Raw genomic sequence first — 15,487 nt, 5'->3', positions numbered from 1 at the left:
ACTTTTTAAAACCCTATTTCCTGGAAAGGAGGGTGATTTCAGAAGATAATACATTTTCAGGAAAGTTTTGCATTTAGAAAGCATAATTCTAAATCTAAAACTAATCAAAACAGTATCAGTAAATATCTACAAAATACTATAAAATCTACATTATTACCTGTGTCTTAGATTATTGTAAAAGTAAGTTACAGAAGGAGAGAAAAAAAATAGTTACATAAAGCTAAAATACAGATGATCACTTTAAAATTAACTCTGAGATAATACTGGATTTTGCTAACTATAATGTTTCTATTTTTACATACACATTTGACCTCTAAAAATTAACTTCTGGTCATTTGGCTTTTAAAAGCATAGAGGTTCAGCACATGAAGATTTCAATGTAGAATAAAATGTATTTGGTTAAGTAATTGTTTGTAGCATTGTTTTTCATGAGAGAAATAATAACAATTGGAGGGAGAAATTAGGGTAGTCTAGAAATTATGTAGACTAGGTTGTGTAAGTATCCGGTTTAGAGAAAAAAAGCATAGTTTGAATTATTTAGGAAATAACACTCCTTTTGTCCCTTTTAGGACACAGGTAATGCAGTTATGAGAACTAGATTTTATATTTTATGAACATAGTAATATAATGACTAGAACTTTTGAACGTGTCTTTGGATTAAAAGGCCTAAACTGGTCTCGGACCTTTAATTTTACGTAGACAGCAAAATGTAGTTGCACTGTTTTCTATTTTAATCCAGAAACCTTTGTACAATCCATCTCTTTAAGTAATTGTCATTCTTAAGAAGAGATGGAATAATGGTGACTGATCTATTTGTTTTGGTGGTTGACTGCAGACTGAAAATGTCTGAGGTCATTGCATTCTCTTAAAATTAAAAACAGACTCCAAAATTTCTCTCAACCTCATTCTTATGTTTTGCAACTATTAGAGTCAGTGAATTTCTCTGTGTTAGCTCCCGAACTTTTATAAGTGTAATCACTGGGCATATACAGCAGAGCCTCCTTAAGCTGACACTACTTTGCAATTCCAAATAATCAACTCTTATCAGTCAACTAGAATCTCTATTGTCCTTTAATAAAAGTAAAATTTAAATCAACTTTAAAGCTCTGATAACTCATAGTCTCAATTCCATGTGTCTTGAGTTTTAATAGTTTTACTGAATTTAACAATGAAGAAGGTTTAGTGATTGTTTATATTTATTTCAGGAAAAGTATTTTTGCTTTTCAGGTTAGGCTAAACCATACTTATTCCATGGAAGGATGGTTTCTGAGTATTGAGAATTGTTATTGGTGTCTTATAGTAGGGAAAGTAAAATTTTTCCCATGTATGAAAATGTTTTAAAGGAATAAATCTTTTAATTTTAGGGCTTTGATCTCTGAACTCATGGGGCTGCAGACTTTGAAGCATGCCTTTGTATATATCTGTTTCTCACTCTTGTGGTTGCTAGGAGACAACATTCCTTGGGCTGAATATCCTACTTGTTGCCCAATATGGTCACTAAGAGTGTAATGGTAGTGTTGATTTTTAGATCTCTTTGAGAAAGTCACACTTCAGATTTTAAAAAGTCACAGAGGAGGAGTCTGATTATTGAGTTACCTATCTTAACCAACTTTTACTTCAGTGCAAAATTAATATTTGCATAAAAATTTTTGAATCTATGACTCTGCAAGCCACATTCTTTGGTTTTAGGAGGTACTTATGATTTATTTGTACAACTCAGTAGAGTACATCTGGTCATGTATGTCATTAATTTGGAAAGTGCGCTGGGCCTTTGTGTCTTTAGTCTAGCCTGCAAGCTAGGCACATAAGCAATTGGTAATGTGCACCATATAATGAGAATCATGTGCCTTCTGTCCATGATCACGTTACTTTAGATTTACACAAACATGGTGTAAGAAAAACTAACTTAATGTTCTTTTATATTTGTGGCAATTGATGTTTAACATTTTATATCTTGATGAACATGTATCCTGAACCTAACATAGACACTGCCACATTTTTTACTGTCTGCCACGTAATTATTTAATGAGGACTTCCATCTACATGACACTGCAAGATAAACACATCTTCAGAAAAATGAAACTGCTGTTCCTATAGGGGTACCTGTTTCTTTTCTTTTTCTTTTCTCTTGGTGCAGGGGGCTGGGAGTCACTGGTTTTGGTCCTGTCACCTCCTCTCAACTTGATTTTTAGTCATCAGCTTTGAAGAGTTTCCTAGGGAGCGTTCAAACTCCCTTTCCAGCTTTAAGTTTTAATGATTATTTACTTCACTGAACAAACTAGATGCTCATTAAATGTTAGTGCTGATAACTAGATAGAGAAAAATAGCTTCAGTCCATTGCTTCGGTTTTTTTCTTTTTAAATTGGTTTGTCCGTACAAAGGTGAGGTTATATTTTATAAACCATGCATCAGCGTATGTATTCACAAAAGATTTTTAATCTCCCTCTGGATAAGAGAGGGGAACTGTGTATGATGCAGTTTGGATGTCAGTATGCTAGGAGCATTTCAGTGATTTATGGGGAACTAGAGTACTGGGATTGCCATGGGTATTTCAGTTTATGTGGGCACTGTAAGTATGCATCCTATGTAAATAGATCACTATAGATAGAAATTGAGCACAACAAAACCTGTCAACTACATGCATTTATACAGAATTATTGCTATTAACTGTATAAGAATAATAATTAATTATCCTTGATAAGTCTGTTTAAAATTATTTCTGTACTACAGTGAGAAGACAAATCCAGGTATTGTTACCGTATATTCAGTAAACTACTCCTCAAATAGTGCCAATTACTAGGAGAGAAGCACAATTTCATTGTAAACTACTTGGAGTCAAATGACCCTGTGTTTTCTTAGTAACAATCCATCGTGAACTGCAGGTGCACCTGGCTCATGTATGTGGATGTTACCTTTTCTGGTCTGCAGTGTCAGGAGACAAGCCCTCCTGGTCCTTCACTGTCAGTTCTTGTGTGATCTTCTGGCAGAACACTTGGCACACCACCTTTGGGTAGTGTTTGCCAAAACATGGAGCAAATATCATGAGTACCTCAATTCTTTTTTCATGGCGTGGATAAGTTTAAAAAAATATTGAACCACATATGAGAAACTGAATTGTTTTGCAGTTTCAAACGGAATTGTTTCTCACACCTTCAGAGCACACCAAGGGGAGACTCAGCTAAGAGCTAGTCTTCCACATATCTCCAAAACCTTGTGATAGATGGAGCAGACCCCAGGTGTGGTTTCCTGTGGACTCCAGTACCCAGCTCCAACATGGACTCATTTGTATGGTTGCCTTGCTTCTGACATGAAATAGTGATTTTCCTATTCAGGGTATTGAAATGGAATTGTCTTTTAAAATAAGTTGAGTAAAAAAGTGATTGATGTAAAGGAGAATATTCAGTAAGTGATAGTGTAGGTGGAACACAGGGCAACTGTCAGGAAGGAGAGGCTGACATTTGGGAAACACAATTTTAAGAGAAATTCCTGAGTAACATCTAGAAGGTAATAATTTCTAGAGCAGTTACCCTGGATTTCATGTATTTTGTAAAGGAAAAATTTAGCAAAGTAGTGATTCATCTTGTTAAATTTTGAAGCCTTCTTGAGAAGTAATGAAGAGGATAGAAAGAGGGTCTCTGTGCTGTGTTTTTTGCATGCCTTCGTTTAAGCTTCATAACAACTCTTTGAAAAAATAGCAATAATTTTCATGTTCAGGTTTAGATCTGAACTCCAAGCCTTTCTTCTGCCTACGCTGTTGAGATATCACCACTTGGGCACCAACTGCAAGCATGTTAAAGGTGAAGAATGTGTGGTAGAGATAGATGACTGTGTGGAAAAGCATGAGTTTGGATTGTGATTTAGCTGAGTTTGAATCCCAGCTATTTACTCTGAGCAGCCTTAGTATGCTATTTACTGTTATTTACTATGTGCAAACTTTTCTGAGCCATTTTCTTTTAATTTATAAGAGGTAGAAAATTATGACTGATTTACAGAATTGTTGAAATGATTAAATGAAATAGCATATGTAAAGCACACATCCCAGTGTCTGGTAAGTATGCAGTTACTCAGTTCCCTCATTCTATTTCTAAAAAAATTTCTGGACTTTCTCCATGTCGAGATAAAATAGGATACTTAGAATACATATGAGATGGAAAATTAACTCTGTTCTTTCAACAGCCCTCACCTCAATACAAAGAATAACTAAGGAAGTGAGACAGAATTATCATCTAGTCACATGTATTCACAAGTTAATAAATAAAGTGCATTTTAATTTTTTTCCACCTGCTTTCCTGGTGTCCACAAACAATTAGCCTGCCTTATAGAAAATCTGAAGTGGGGCCTTCTATGTGATGAAATCTTGGTTTCTTTCACTGTATAAGGAAATAGTAAATGCATATAAATAAATTTGATCTGATTTAAATCATATATAATCAATAATGGCATGGGTTTTTCTATACTGGCCAGTGGTAGTTGTTAAAACAGGCTCAGGAATGCCATTCAGACTTCTTTTAATCTGAAAAAAAGAATTCTAAAATATTATCCCAGCATATTCTGCTATAAATATGGCTCTTACCTCCCTTCTTTACTTTTACCAAAATCTTCAAAGACTCTGTCAGACTTCCATAGGTCATATGGACTTACATACTTACTTCCTATGATGGATAATAAAAATGAAAGGTTTTTTTTATAAGAGTGAATGCAAATCTTTATGAACAAGTTATATACAAGAAAGTATTTAGAAAAATTCACTAGAAAGCATCTGTATTTTCATTTACTTTCAGAAATAAAGAGTTTGAACAAGCTGTTGATTTCTTCACCTGGGCTCTTAAAATTAATCCAAGTTTTCTGGATGCTTACATTGGACGGGGAAATTCTTACATGGAATATGGTCATGAGGAAGCCATGAAACAAGCACAGAAGGATTTTATGAAAGCATTGCATTTTAACCCAACATACACCAAGGCCAGAATTAGTTTAGGCTATAATCTGCAGGTAATATACAACAACATTTTGGGCCATGATAGCATCTTTTGGGCAAAAGAAAGAATATTTTTTGGCCCTTTACTGGTGATGAGGACGCATGTTATTTCTCTGGTGATGAACATTTTACCTGCCCCTTCCTGTTAGTAACCACAGCAGCAGTGGGAGAAGGGGTTTAATGGTCAGTCACAGGGAGCACACCTGGGGCACTGGTGTACCAGTGAGATGAAGATCTTTTGAACCTGAGTTTCCTCAATCCCTGCACCCCTTCTCTATATTACCCCATACTCATAGACAACTTTAATATTTGCCTGAGGAGTCTCACATGTAAGAACTGGGCTAACTTCTGCTTCTCTAGCTTTCACCTGGGACCCACAAGTTTTGTCCTATTGAATCAGTGAGAAGCTAAAGGGAATAAGCAGTGTCTGAGAGCTTTGGTGTGGATTCCAGTCATTTGCTGGGTCAGATAACCACTGTGCAGGGACTTCTGGTCTGGTCGTCTTCCACATGGCAGTGAACTAGAACATCTTTCATATGGATGTGCTCTATTTCTAAATGTGCCGTAGTTTCCATGAACAGGAACTGAGGAATTTAAAATCTCCTTCTTATCCCTTTTAAAGCTCAATTTTAAAAAATGGGCAAAAAATGTATTCAAATTTACTGTTATTTGTAGAAATGTCTGTTAAAAGTCTGCAATTAAAGTTTTTTTTTTTCTTTCAAAAATACATGAGTTTTGCTCATCTCAGACTAATAATATTGGAGGATGATTGTTGGGATTGGTGGTTTTGTGAGATATGCCAAGAACTTATTATTAAGGGAAATAAGATTGCCTTCAGAGAGTCAACATGAAATTAGTCATTATTGGATCACAGTTGAAATTATCAAAGTCATTTTAAAGAGGCAGGCTGACTTCCAAAGCAGCTAGAGCTGACTGCAGTCCAATGAATTGTGTTAATATCCCCACTCACTGTATGCAGCAGGCATTTCCTGAGCACCTCATATAGAGAAGACTGCTCTAGGTCTAGGGATACAGCAATGAACAAAGTCTACTTCCTTCTTGTAGAGTTTACTAATGGAGAGAGAGCATCAAGCAATCACATGAATAATTATTTTAATTATAGTCATGATAAGTGCAACAAAAGGAAAAGATGAGCTTTAGGACAATTATAGCAAGGGACCTAGCTATAGGGGTTAAGGGAGGACTTTTTGAGAAACTGGCATTTAAATTGAGGTGTGAAAAACTAGTAATTAGAGATGTAGGAGTGGGGCAAGGACATGGTGCTTCAGATAGAGGGAAGAGCCCTTAGAAAGTCTTGTGAGAAAGAGACCAAGGGCCCAAGTGGATGGGGTTTTACTGTCAAGGGGAGAGAGATGTGGAATGAAGCTAGAGAACTAATTACAGACTGGAGGTGCAGGCCTTGCAGGCCAGTTAAGTATGTGAATATCATTAGCCAGAGAAGTGGCATCAGATTTGCATTTTATGACGATCTCACTGAGTATCTATTAGCCTGAAAGAGGATTGAAAACACATCAGTATGAAGAAGAATCAGGAAAAAGACTGAAAAGAAAGAGTTAGAGAGGCCCATCCAAGTCCTGTTCATGGGATAGAGTTACTAATATGTTCAACAAATACTTTACAGATTTCATTACTATGTGCTTAGCACTAGGGATGCAGAAGTTAGCAAAACAGATGTTGTCAGGAGCAGATGCCAGACGAAATCCTGTTGTGAGGCTGTTTGCAGGTTAATATTCTAATAACCTAATCTCAATTTGTATGATTCTTTATCAAACAAACTTGTGATGACAATGTTGATTTCCACATAATTTTCTCAGAGGGAGGAGATAACTACAAGTGTCTAGTTATCATAATAGTTACATTTTCTCATTAGCTTTTGTGCAACAATCACTGGGCTCAACTTGGTTAATGTGTCAGCTTGTGAGATTCTGGCAATTTGAGTTTTTGAGCCCATGAGAGTCAAGGACAGCTCTGGACCCTGCTGAATTTATCAGCTCACTGCCTTCCTCTCATGAGGTATTGAGCTGCCAGCTGGTCTTCTTTAGCAAATACTCTGACATCGTTCTATTAATAGTGATGCTCTCCTGACCTTTTTCCTTATTTTCCAGTTGACGCTAAGTTGGTGTAACCAAATGTGATGTAGATTTGCATGTATTTTCCATGGAATGTGTATAGTGATACTAAAATTCCAGATGCTGGTACAATTTACCAAAATAGTTTTACACCCTTTATTCATTTTTTTAAACACACTTATTTTATTATGTTTATTATGTAACTGGAGACTCATTGGCAAGCAAATAAATACAATCCCTGCCTATGTGCACAGAGCTCATAAATTTGGGGTCATTTTCAGAAACATTGCTGTTTCGCATGATGGCTATGATTATTTGTGGTCCAAGACTGGCGTAAGAGATGAGTTTGACAGTTGGATTTATTTTAATTAATCAATTAAAATTTCTGCATAAACAGGTGTGTAATTAGTCAATTGAATGCACTACTAGTACAGTTCATTTCCTTGTTGAAAATACCTTAGATTTAGCACAATATCAATAAAACAACCTTAGTAAAGGCTTTATTTGATTAAGTTAGAATCATGAACATCTGTCATACTATAGAAAATTTCCTACTTCATGTAAATGGAAAATTGTTTTAGGCCCAAGGAAAATTCCAGAAAGCTTGGAACCACTTTACCATTGCCGTAGAAATTGATCCAAAGAGCTACCTATCCTATGAAGGAAGAGCTATAGTCTGTCTTCAGATGGGGGATAATTTTGCTGCAATTCAGGATATTAATGCCGCCATAAAGGTAAAAATCCACTTAGAGTATATTATCATTAGCGTAATTTAATACCAACAAAGAATAGGGTCAATGAGAAGTTCCCTGTTACTTTTTTACTTTTTCAAAGTAAATAGAGAAAATAACATTTGTATTTTTCCCCCCAGGAGATTTCCAGAGTAAAAAGTTATTTAGATTGCTAATTTTATAACCTAAATACAGTTAGGATTCAAAACAAATTCCTAATAAATGTTGATTCATCTCAGTAAATGCACTTATGGTTTCATGGGCCATCAATATTTTTTTGTAATAAAAAATGGATGCAAAAAATAAAATTAGGTTCTGGGTTTAAAGGAACAAGGAAGAACAATGTAAATCCTGAGATTCTTCTGTAGTGAGCAAGTAAAAATATCAGGTTTTGTACATAGTGACAGAAAATCTTCCTCTTTTCTTCTATATTTTGGAATTTGTTTCTGTTGATTCAAATCCTTCAGGAAAGAAGGAAAGAACTGAGAGATGATTGCTACTACATAGGACAAATAAACATGTTGACTATTTAAATTCTTTTCCAGCTTTAATAGAGCTAAACAGATAAGCTTCTCCCCACCCCCTGTCTATTCTTTGCAAAGGAACTAAGTAACGCACTCAGATTATTTGTTTTATTGCCACCAGATCAACAAAGTGTTGACATTGAACCAACTTTATATGGAGCCCTTTCTCAAAATATTTGCTCTAATGGGGTTTCACCCGCACTATACAATTACCAGTTTCCCACAGGTAGATTTCATAATGTTCATTTTTGCGCACATGCAATCAAAGAGAAATACTAATCACAGATGCTGAATGCTCATCCTATTATATTGCAGATCAATACTACAGCAGAATTCTTAACAAATCGTGGTGTGATTCATGAGTTTCTGGGTCAGCAACAGAATGCCATGAGGGACTACCAAGCAGCCATCTCCCTGAACCCCACGTACTCGCTAGCTTACTTTAACGCAGGAAATGTCTACTTTCACCACAGGCAGTTTTCCCAGGTAATGTGTTTTCCTTAATATATTCTTTTTGACTCTAAATGTTTTCTTTGTTACATGTAGTTTCAAACTGCAATCCTTATATTTCAGGCCAACCATTCATTAGCTCTTCTTTAGAAATAGTTTCTCTTTAATAAGAATGCTTATAATTATTTATTAAATGTTTACACCTCTATGGACTTATTCTCATTACCACCAGCTGTTCAGCACTCGTCCAGTAGACATTGTTTTGGACATCCCCAAGTGTCGGCAATGCTTTACTACCCACCGGCCCCAGCTTCTGGCCTGGAATCCTCCACTGTTTGCCACCACTTGCCAGATCTTAGGCTCCCATCAAGACCCTCTATCATACTGTGACTATCTAACTTATCGTTATTTCTTCCTTTTAAAATTTCAGCCATGTGAGCACTTGACTGGGAGCAGGGACATATAGATGTTAGTTTTGGTTTTATGACATCTATATCTTTTTGGACCTCATTTCATAATATCTGAAAGAAGGTGTTGGGTTATTAATAATTGATATTTTTGTATTTTGAACTTATTTGAACTGTAATGCATTTACATGACTCAAAATCATCTTTAATGCTTTTTTAAAATCTATATTCACTCTTTTGTTCCTTATCTTTAGTTTATCTTGTTCTTTGTCTATATTTTTTTAGTCAGAAGCTTAATTCATTTATTGTCATCCTTTCATTTATATCATGATGAGTTAAGGTTATGCCTTTCTCCAAGTACTGCCTGGTTTGGCAGTATACCACGTGTTTGGTTTGTAATATTTTTATCTCTATTCTCCCAAAATGTTGCACCTGACATTTTATTTCCCTTTGACTAGAGGATAAATTAACAAGGTACTTAAAATGTCCAGGAGGGAGGGCTTTTATAATTTTTTTTTGTTCTACTCATTTTATTCTAAATACCTCTTCCCTTGACAGTGAGTACAAAGCAAAATAAGAATTGGGGAATTCGTTTTTTTTTTTTTTTTTTTTGCCATCTATCAACAATATGCCATCAACTTCAAACAGCAGGTGTACTCTTCCTTTCTGGATATATTTCTTTTTTTTTTGAGAGGGCATCTCTCATATTAATTGATCAAATGGTTGTTAACAACAATAAAATTCTGTATAGGGGAGTCAATGCTCAATGCACAGTCATTTATCCACCCCAAGCCTAGTTCTCGTCAGTCTCCAATCTTCTGAAGCATAACGGACAAGTTCTTACATGGTGAACAAATTCTTACATAGTGAATAAATCCTTACATGGTGAACAGTACAAGGGCACTCATCACAGAAACTTTTGGTTTTGATCACGCATTATGAACTATAAACAATCAAGTGAAATATGAATATTCGTTTGATTTTTATACTTGATTTATATGTGGATCCCACATTTCTCCCTTATTATTATTAATATTATTATTTTTAATAAAATGCTGAAGTGGTAGGTAGATGCAAGATAAAGGTAGAAAACATAGTTTAGTGCTGTAAGAGGGCAAATGTAGATGATCAGGTGTGTGCCTATAGACTAAGTATTAATCCAAGCTAGACAAGGGCAACAAAACATCCACGGATGCAGAACGGGGTGGGGTGGGAGGTTCTAAGCCTCACCTCTGCTGATCCTCAATTTCTCACCTGATGGCCCCCCTGCAACTGTGTCTGTCTTAGATTGTTCCTCCCTTGAGGAATCTTACCCATCTCTGGCTAACCGGTCATCTTCCAGGGCCATACAGGGAAATGTAAAGTTGGCAAGTGAGAGAGAAGCAATATTGTTTGAAAAGGTTAGCTTTTTACTTTTTTGCAGATTTACGCCCTGTGGCTTCTATGCCCAGCATTTGTCTTGAGGTATCTTTACCACTTTTCTGACTCTTCCAGAGAATGTTGATGTTGGAAGTTCTTCTTCATATCGTATCTTAATTCGTTTTCTGGGTAGCCAAATTAGGCTTTGATCCTCTGTATAAACACAAACAAATCCTTTGCCCACACTTTGATATGCCCTTTATACCATTATGAAGAACTTATTCGAGATCACCACACAGGAACTGCTTTTTTTTTTTCAACAGAAAGGAATATTATCAGAAAAATGTATTTTTTCAACAGAAAGGAATATTATCAGAAAAATTATGATACTCGGTAATTTCGATATGAGGCACGAATTCTACTTAGGGGTTGTAATTATGAAGAAAAGAAGCTATAGAAGTAGCAGACGAAAGAAAACATGGGAAGATTATTTCTTTGACATATCTTCTTGTAGTGCAACATAAGTGTGTATAGGTTTTAAATAACTAATTAAATTGCATGCACACATTAACATAATAGGAATACAGCTACATAACCAAAGCAGAGCTACAATTACCAGCCATCTCCAGTGAAACCAAGAAAACCAGTTAGGCACCCTGGGCATTTGTGAAAACTTATCAATGATATGAATGATATTGTCTAACTGAATTTGAATATTTTGAGAAAAATCAGACAAATTAAAACCACACATTCCTGGGAACTGTTCACATCCCATATGTTCTTTTAACAGTAGATAGTCTATAGTCGCAAGATTTTGGAGCGCTACAACTTGTACTTCTCCTAATTCTTGGTTGAGTTCCAACAGTATAGATCCAGTGAAATATGTTGTTTTACTGTATGCACAGGCCAGCTTAGATATCTCCTTCTTCATTCCAATGGCAAGTCCAGGAACCAGTGGGATGAATGCAGCTACAACTGCAACAGCGCCAGGGTCTTTCTTGAAGTTTTTTGATGATCATCTTCTGGAATGACTCTTCCAGAGAATGTTGATGTTGGAAGTTCTTCTTCATATCGTATCTTAATTCGTTTTCTGGGTAGCCAAATTAGGCTTTGATCCTCTGTATAAACACAAACAAATCCTTTGCCCACACTTTGATATGCCCTTTATACCATTGTGAAGAACTTATTCGAGATCACCACACAGGAACTGCTTTTTTTTTTTCAACAGAAAGGAATATTATCAGAAAAATGTACTTTCATAGCTGATCATCTGACACCCTTTAAATGATCAAAATAAAGGATATTTAAAGCATGCATTAATCGGTGATTTGCAGTTAGTTTTATCCTATCAGGGAGTAATCCCCCTTTTATTTCTTTTTTTTTATCATTAATCTACAATTACATGAAGAACATTATGTTTACTAGGCTCTCCCTTATCCCAGGTCCCCCCCACAAACCCCTTTACAGTCACTGTCCATCAGCATAGCAAAATGTTGTAGAATCACTACTTGTCTTCTCTGTGTTGTACAGCCCTCCCCTTTCTCACCCCCCCCATTATGCATGCTAATCATAATATCCCCTTTCTTCTCCCCCCCCTTATCCTTCCCTACCCACCCATCCTCCCCAGTCCCTTTCCCTTTGGTACCTGTTAGTCCATTCTTGGGTTCTGTGATTCTGTTGTTGTTTTGTTCCTTCAGTTTTTCCTTTGTTCTTATACTCCACAGATGAGTGAAATCATTTGGTATTTGTTTTTCTCCACTTGGCTTATTTCGCTGAGCATAATACCCTCTAGCTCCATCCATGTTGTTGCAAATGCTACGATTTGTTTTCTTCTTATGGCTGAATAATATTCCATTGTGTATATGACCACATCTTCTTTATCCATTCATCTACTGATGGACACTTAGGTTGCTTCCAATTCTTGGCTATTGTAAATAGTGCTACGATAAACATAGGGGTGCATCTGTCTTTTTCAAACTGGAGTGGTGCATTCTTAGGGTAAATTCCTAGGAGTGGAATTCCTGGGTCAAATGGTAAGTATATTTTGAGCATTTTGAGGAACCTCCATACTGCTTTCCACAATGGTTGAACTAATTTAAATTACCACCAGCAGTGTAAGAGGATTCCCCTTTCTCCACAACCTCGCCAACATTTGTTGTTGTTTGTCTTTCGGATGGTAGCCATCCTTACTGTTGTGAGCTAATACCTCATTGTAGTTTTAATTTGCATATCTCTGATAAGTAGTGATGTGGAGCATCTTTTCATGTGTCTGTTGGCCATCTGTATTTCTTTTATGGAGAACTGTCTGTTCAGCTCCTCTGCCCATTTTTTAATTGGATTATTTGCTTTTTGTTTGTTGAGGAGCGTGAGCTCTTTATATATTTTGGACGTCAAGCCGTTATGAGATCTGTCATTTATGAATATATTCTCCCATACTGTAGGGTACCTTTTTGTTCTATTGATGGTATCTTTTGCTGTACAGAAGCTTTTCAGCTTAATATAGTCACACTTGTTCATTATTTGCTGTTGTTTTCCCTGCCCGGGAAGATATGTTCAAGAAGAGGTCGCTCATGTTTATGTCTAACACGTTTTTGCCTATGTTTTTTTCTAAGAGATTTATGGTTTCATGACTTACATTCAGGTCTTTGATCAATTTTGAATTTACTTTTGTGTATGGGATTAGACAATGGTCCAGTTTCATTCTCCTACATGTAGCTGTACAGTTTTGCCAGCACCATCTGTTGAAGAGACTGTCATTTCTCCATTGATGTCCATGGCTCCTTTATCAAATATTAATTGACCATATATGTTTGGGTTAATGTCTGGAGTCTCTAATCTGTTCCACTGGTCTATGGCTCTGTTCTTGTGCCAGTACCAAATTGTCTTGATTACTATGGCTTTGTAGTAGAGCTTGAAGTTGGGGAGTGAGATCCCCCCTACTTTATTCTTCTTTCTCAGGATTGCTTTGGCTATTCGGGGTCTTTGGTGTCTCCATATTAATTTTTTAACTATTTGTTCCAGTTTGTTGAAGAATGTTGCTGGTAATTTAATAGGGATTGCACCAAATCTGTATATTGCTTTGGGCAGGATGGCCATTTTGACGATATTAATTCTTCCTAGCCACGAGCATGGGATGAGTTTCCATTTGTTAGTGTCCCCTTTAATTTCTCTTAAGAGTGACTTGTAGTTTTCAGGGTATAGGTCTTTCACTTCTTTGGTTAGGTTTATTCCTAGGTATTTTATTCTTTTTGATACAATTGTGAATAGAATTGTTTTCCTGATTTCTCTTTCTATTGGTTCATTGTTAGTATATAGGAAAGCCACAGATTTCTGTGTGTTAATTCTGTATCCTGCAACTTTGCTGTATTCTGATATCTGTTCTAGTAGTTTTGGAGTGGAGTCTTTAGGGTTTTTTATGTACAATATTATGTCATCTGCAAATAGTGACAGTTTAACTTCTTCTTTACCAATCTGTATTCCTTGTATTTCTTTGTTTTTGTCTGATTGCCGTGGCTAGGACCTCCAGTACTATGTTAAATAACAGTGAGGAGAGTGAGCATCCCTGTTTTGTTCCCAGTCTCAGAGGAAAAGCTTTCAGTTTCTCGCTGTTCAGTATAATGTTGGCTGTGGGTTTATCATATATGGCCTTGATTATGTTGAGGTACTTGCCCTCTATACCCATTTTGCTGAGAGTTTTTACCATGAATGGATGTTGAATTTTGTCAAATGCTTTTTCAGCATCTATGGAGATGATCATGTGGTTTTTGTCTCTCTTTTTGTTGATGTGGTGGATGATGTTGATGGATTTTCGAATGTTGTACCATCCTTGCATCCCTCGGATGAATCCCACTTGGTCATGGTGTATGATCCTTTTGATATATTTTTGAATTTGGTTTGCTAATATTTTATTGAGTATTTTTGCATCTACATTCATCAGGGATATTGGTCTGTAATTTTATTTTTTGGTGGGGTCTTTGCCTGGTTTTGGTATTAGGGTGATGTTGGCTTCATAGAATGAGTTTGGGAGTATTCCCTCCTCTTCTATTTTTGGAACCCTTTAAGGAGAATGGGTATTATGTCTTCTCTGTGTGTCTGATAAAATTCCGAGGTAAATCCGTTCGGCCCCGGGTTTTGTTCTTGGGTAGTTTTTTGATTACTGTTTCAATTTCTTTGCTCGTAATTGGTTTGTTTAACTTTTGTGTTTCTTCCTTGGTCAGTCTTGGAAGGTTGTATTTTTCTAGAAAGTTGTCCATTTCTTCTAGGTTTTCCAGCTTGTTGGCATATGGGTTTTCATAGTAGTCTTTAACAATTCTTTGTATTTCTGTGGAATCTGTCATGATTTTTCCATTCTCATTTCTGATTATGTTGATTTGTGTTGATTCTCTTTTTCTCTTAATAAGTTTGGCTAGAGGCTTATCTATTTTGTTTATTTTCTCAAAGAACCAGCTCTTGGTTTCATTGATTTGTGCTATTGTTTTATTCTTCTCAATTTTATTTATTTCTTCTCTGATCTTTATTATGTCCCTCCTTCTGCTGACTTTAGGCCTCATTTGTTCTTCTTTTTCCAGTTTCTATAATTGTGATTTTAGACTATTCATTTGGGATTGTTCTTCCTTCTTCAAGTGTGCCTGGATTGCTGTATGCTTTTCTGTTAACACTACTTTCGCTGAGTCCCACAGAAGTTGTGGCTTTGTGTTGCTGTTGTCATTTGTTTCCATATATTCCTTGATCTCTATTTTAATTTGTTCATTGATCCATTGATTATTTAGGAGCATGTTGTTAAGCCTCCATGTGTTTTTTGTTTTCTTTATAGAATTTATATCTAGTTTTATGCCTTTGTGGTCTGAAAAGCTGGTTGGTAGAATTTCAATCTTTTGGAATTTACTGAGGCTCTTTTTGTGAGCTGGTATGTGGTCTATTCTGGAGAATGTTCCATGTGCACTTGAGA

General features: G+C 36.0%; 1 protein-coding gene across 10 annotated transcripts in view; it reads left to right on the top strand.

The window, feature by feature from the left end:
* The window catches only part of TTC6 (tetratricopeptide repeat domain 6), a 200,054-nt gene that overhangs the window by 161,361 nt on the left and 23,206 nt on the right, over positions 1-15,487 (top strand). For 6 of the 10 annotated variants that reach the window (XR_012120542.1, XM_073211314.1, XM_073211317.1 and 3 more), the window contains 3 exons: positions 4,782-4,992; positions 7,650-7,802; positions 8,639-8,809. Coding sequence is in view for 7 of the 10 variants with exons in the window: in XM_073211314.1 (XP_073067415.1) it covers positions 4,782-4,992; positions 7,650-7,802; positions 8,639-8,809 (535 nt within the window). In the remaining 3 variants the exon portion in view is untranslated. Of the gene's footprint in view, positions 1-4,781; positions 4,993-7,649; positions 7,803-8,638; positions 8,810-15,487 lie in introns of those variants that run through there. The other 4 variants (XR_012120544.1, XR_012120543.1, XM_073211318.1 and 1 more) reach the window with 3 other exon arrangements.

This window comes from Manis javanica, chromosome 8 (assembly GCF_040802235.1).
Source record: "Manis javanica isolate MJ-LG chromosome 8, MJ_LKY, whole genome shotgun sequence".
NCBI lineage: Eukaryota > Metazoa > Chordata > Mammalia > Pholidota > Manidae > Manis > Manis javanica.
This window is presented reverse-complemented; position numbering and strand designations above follow the sequence as displayed.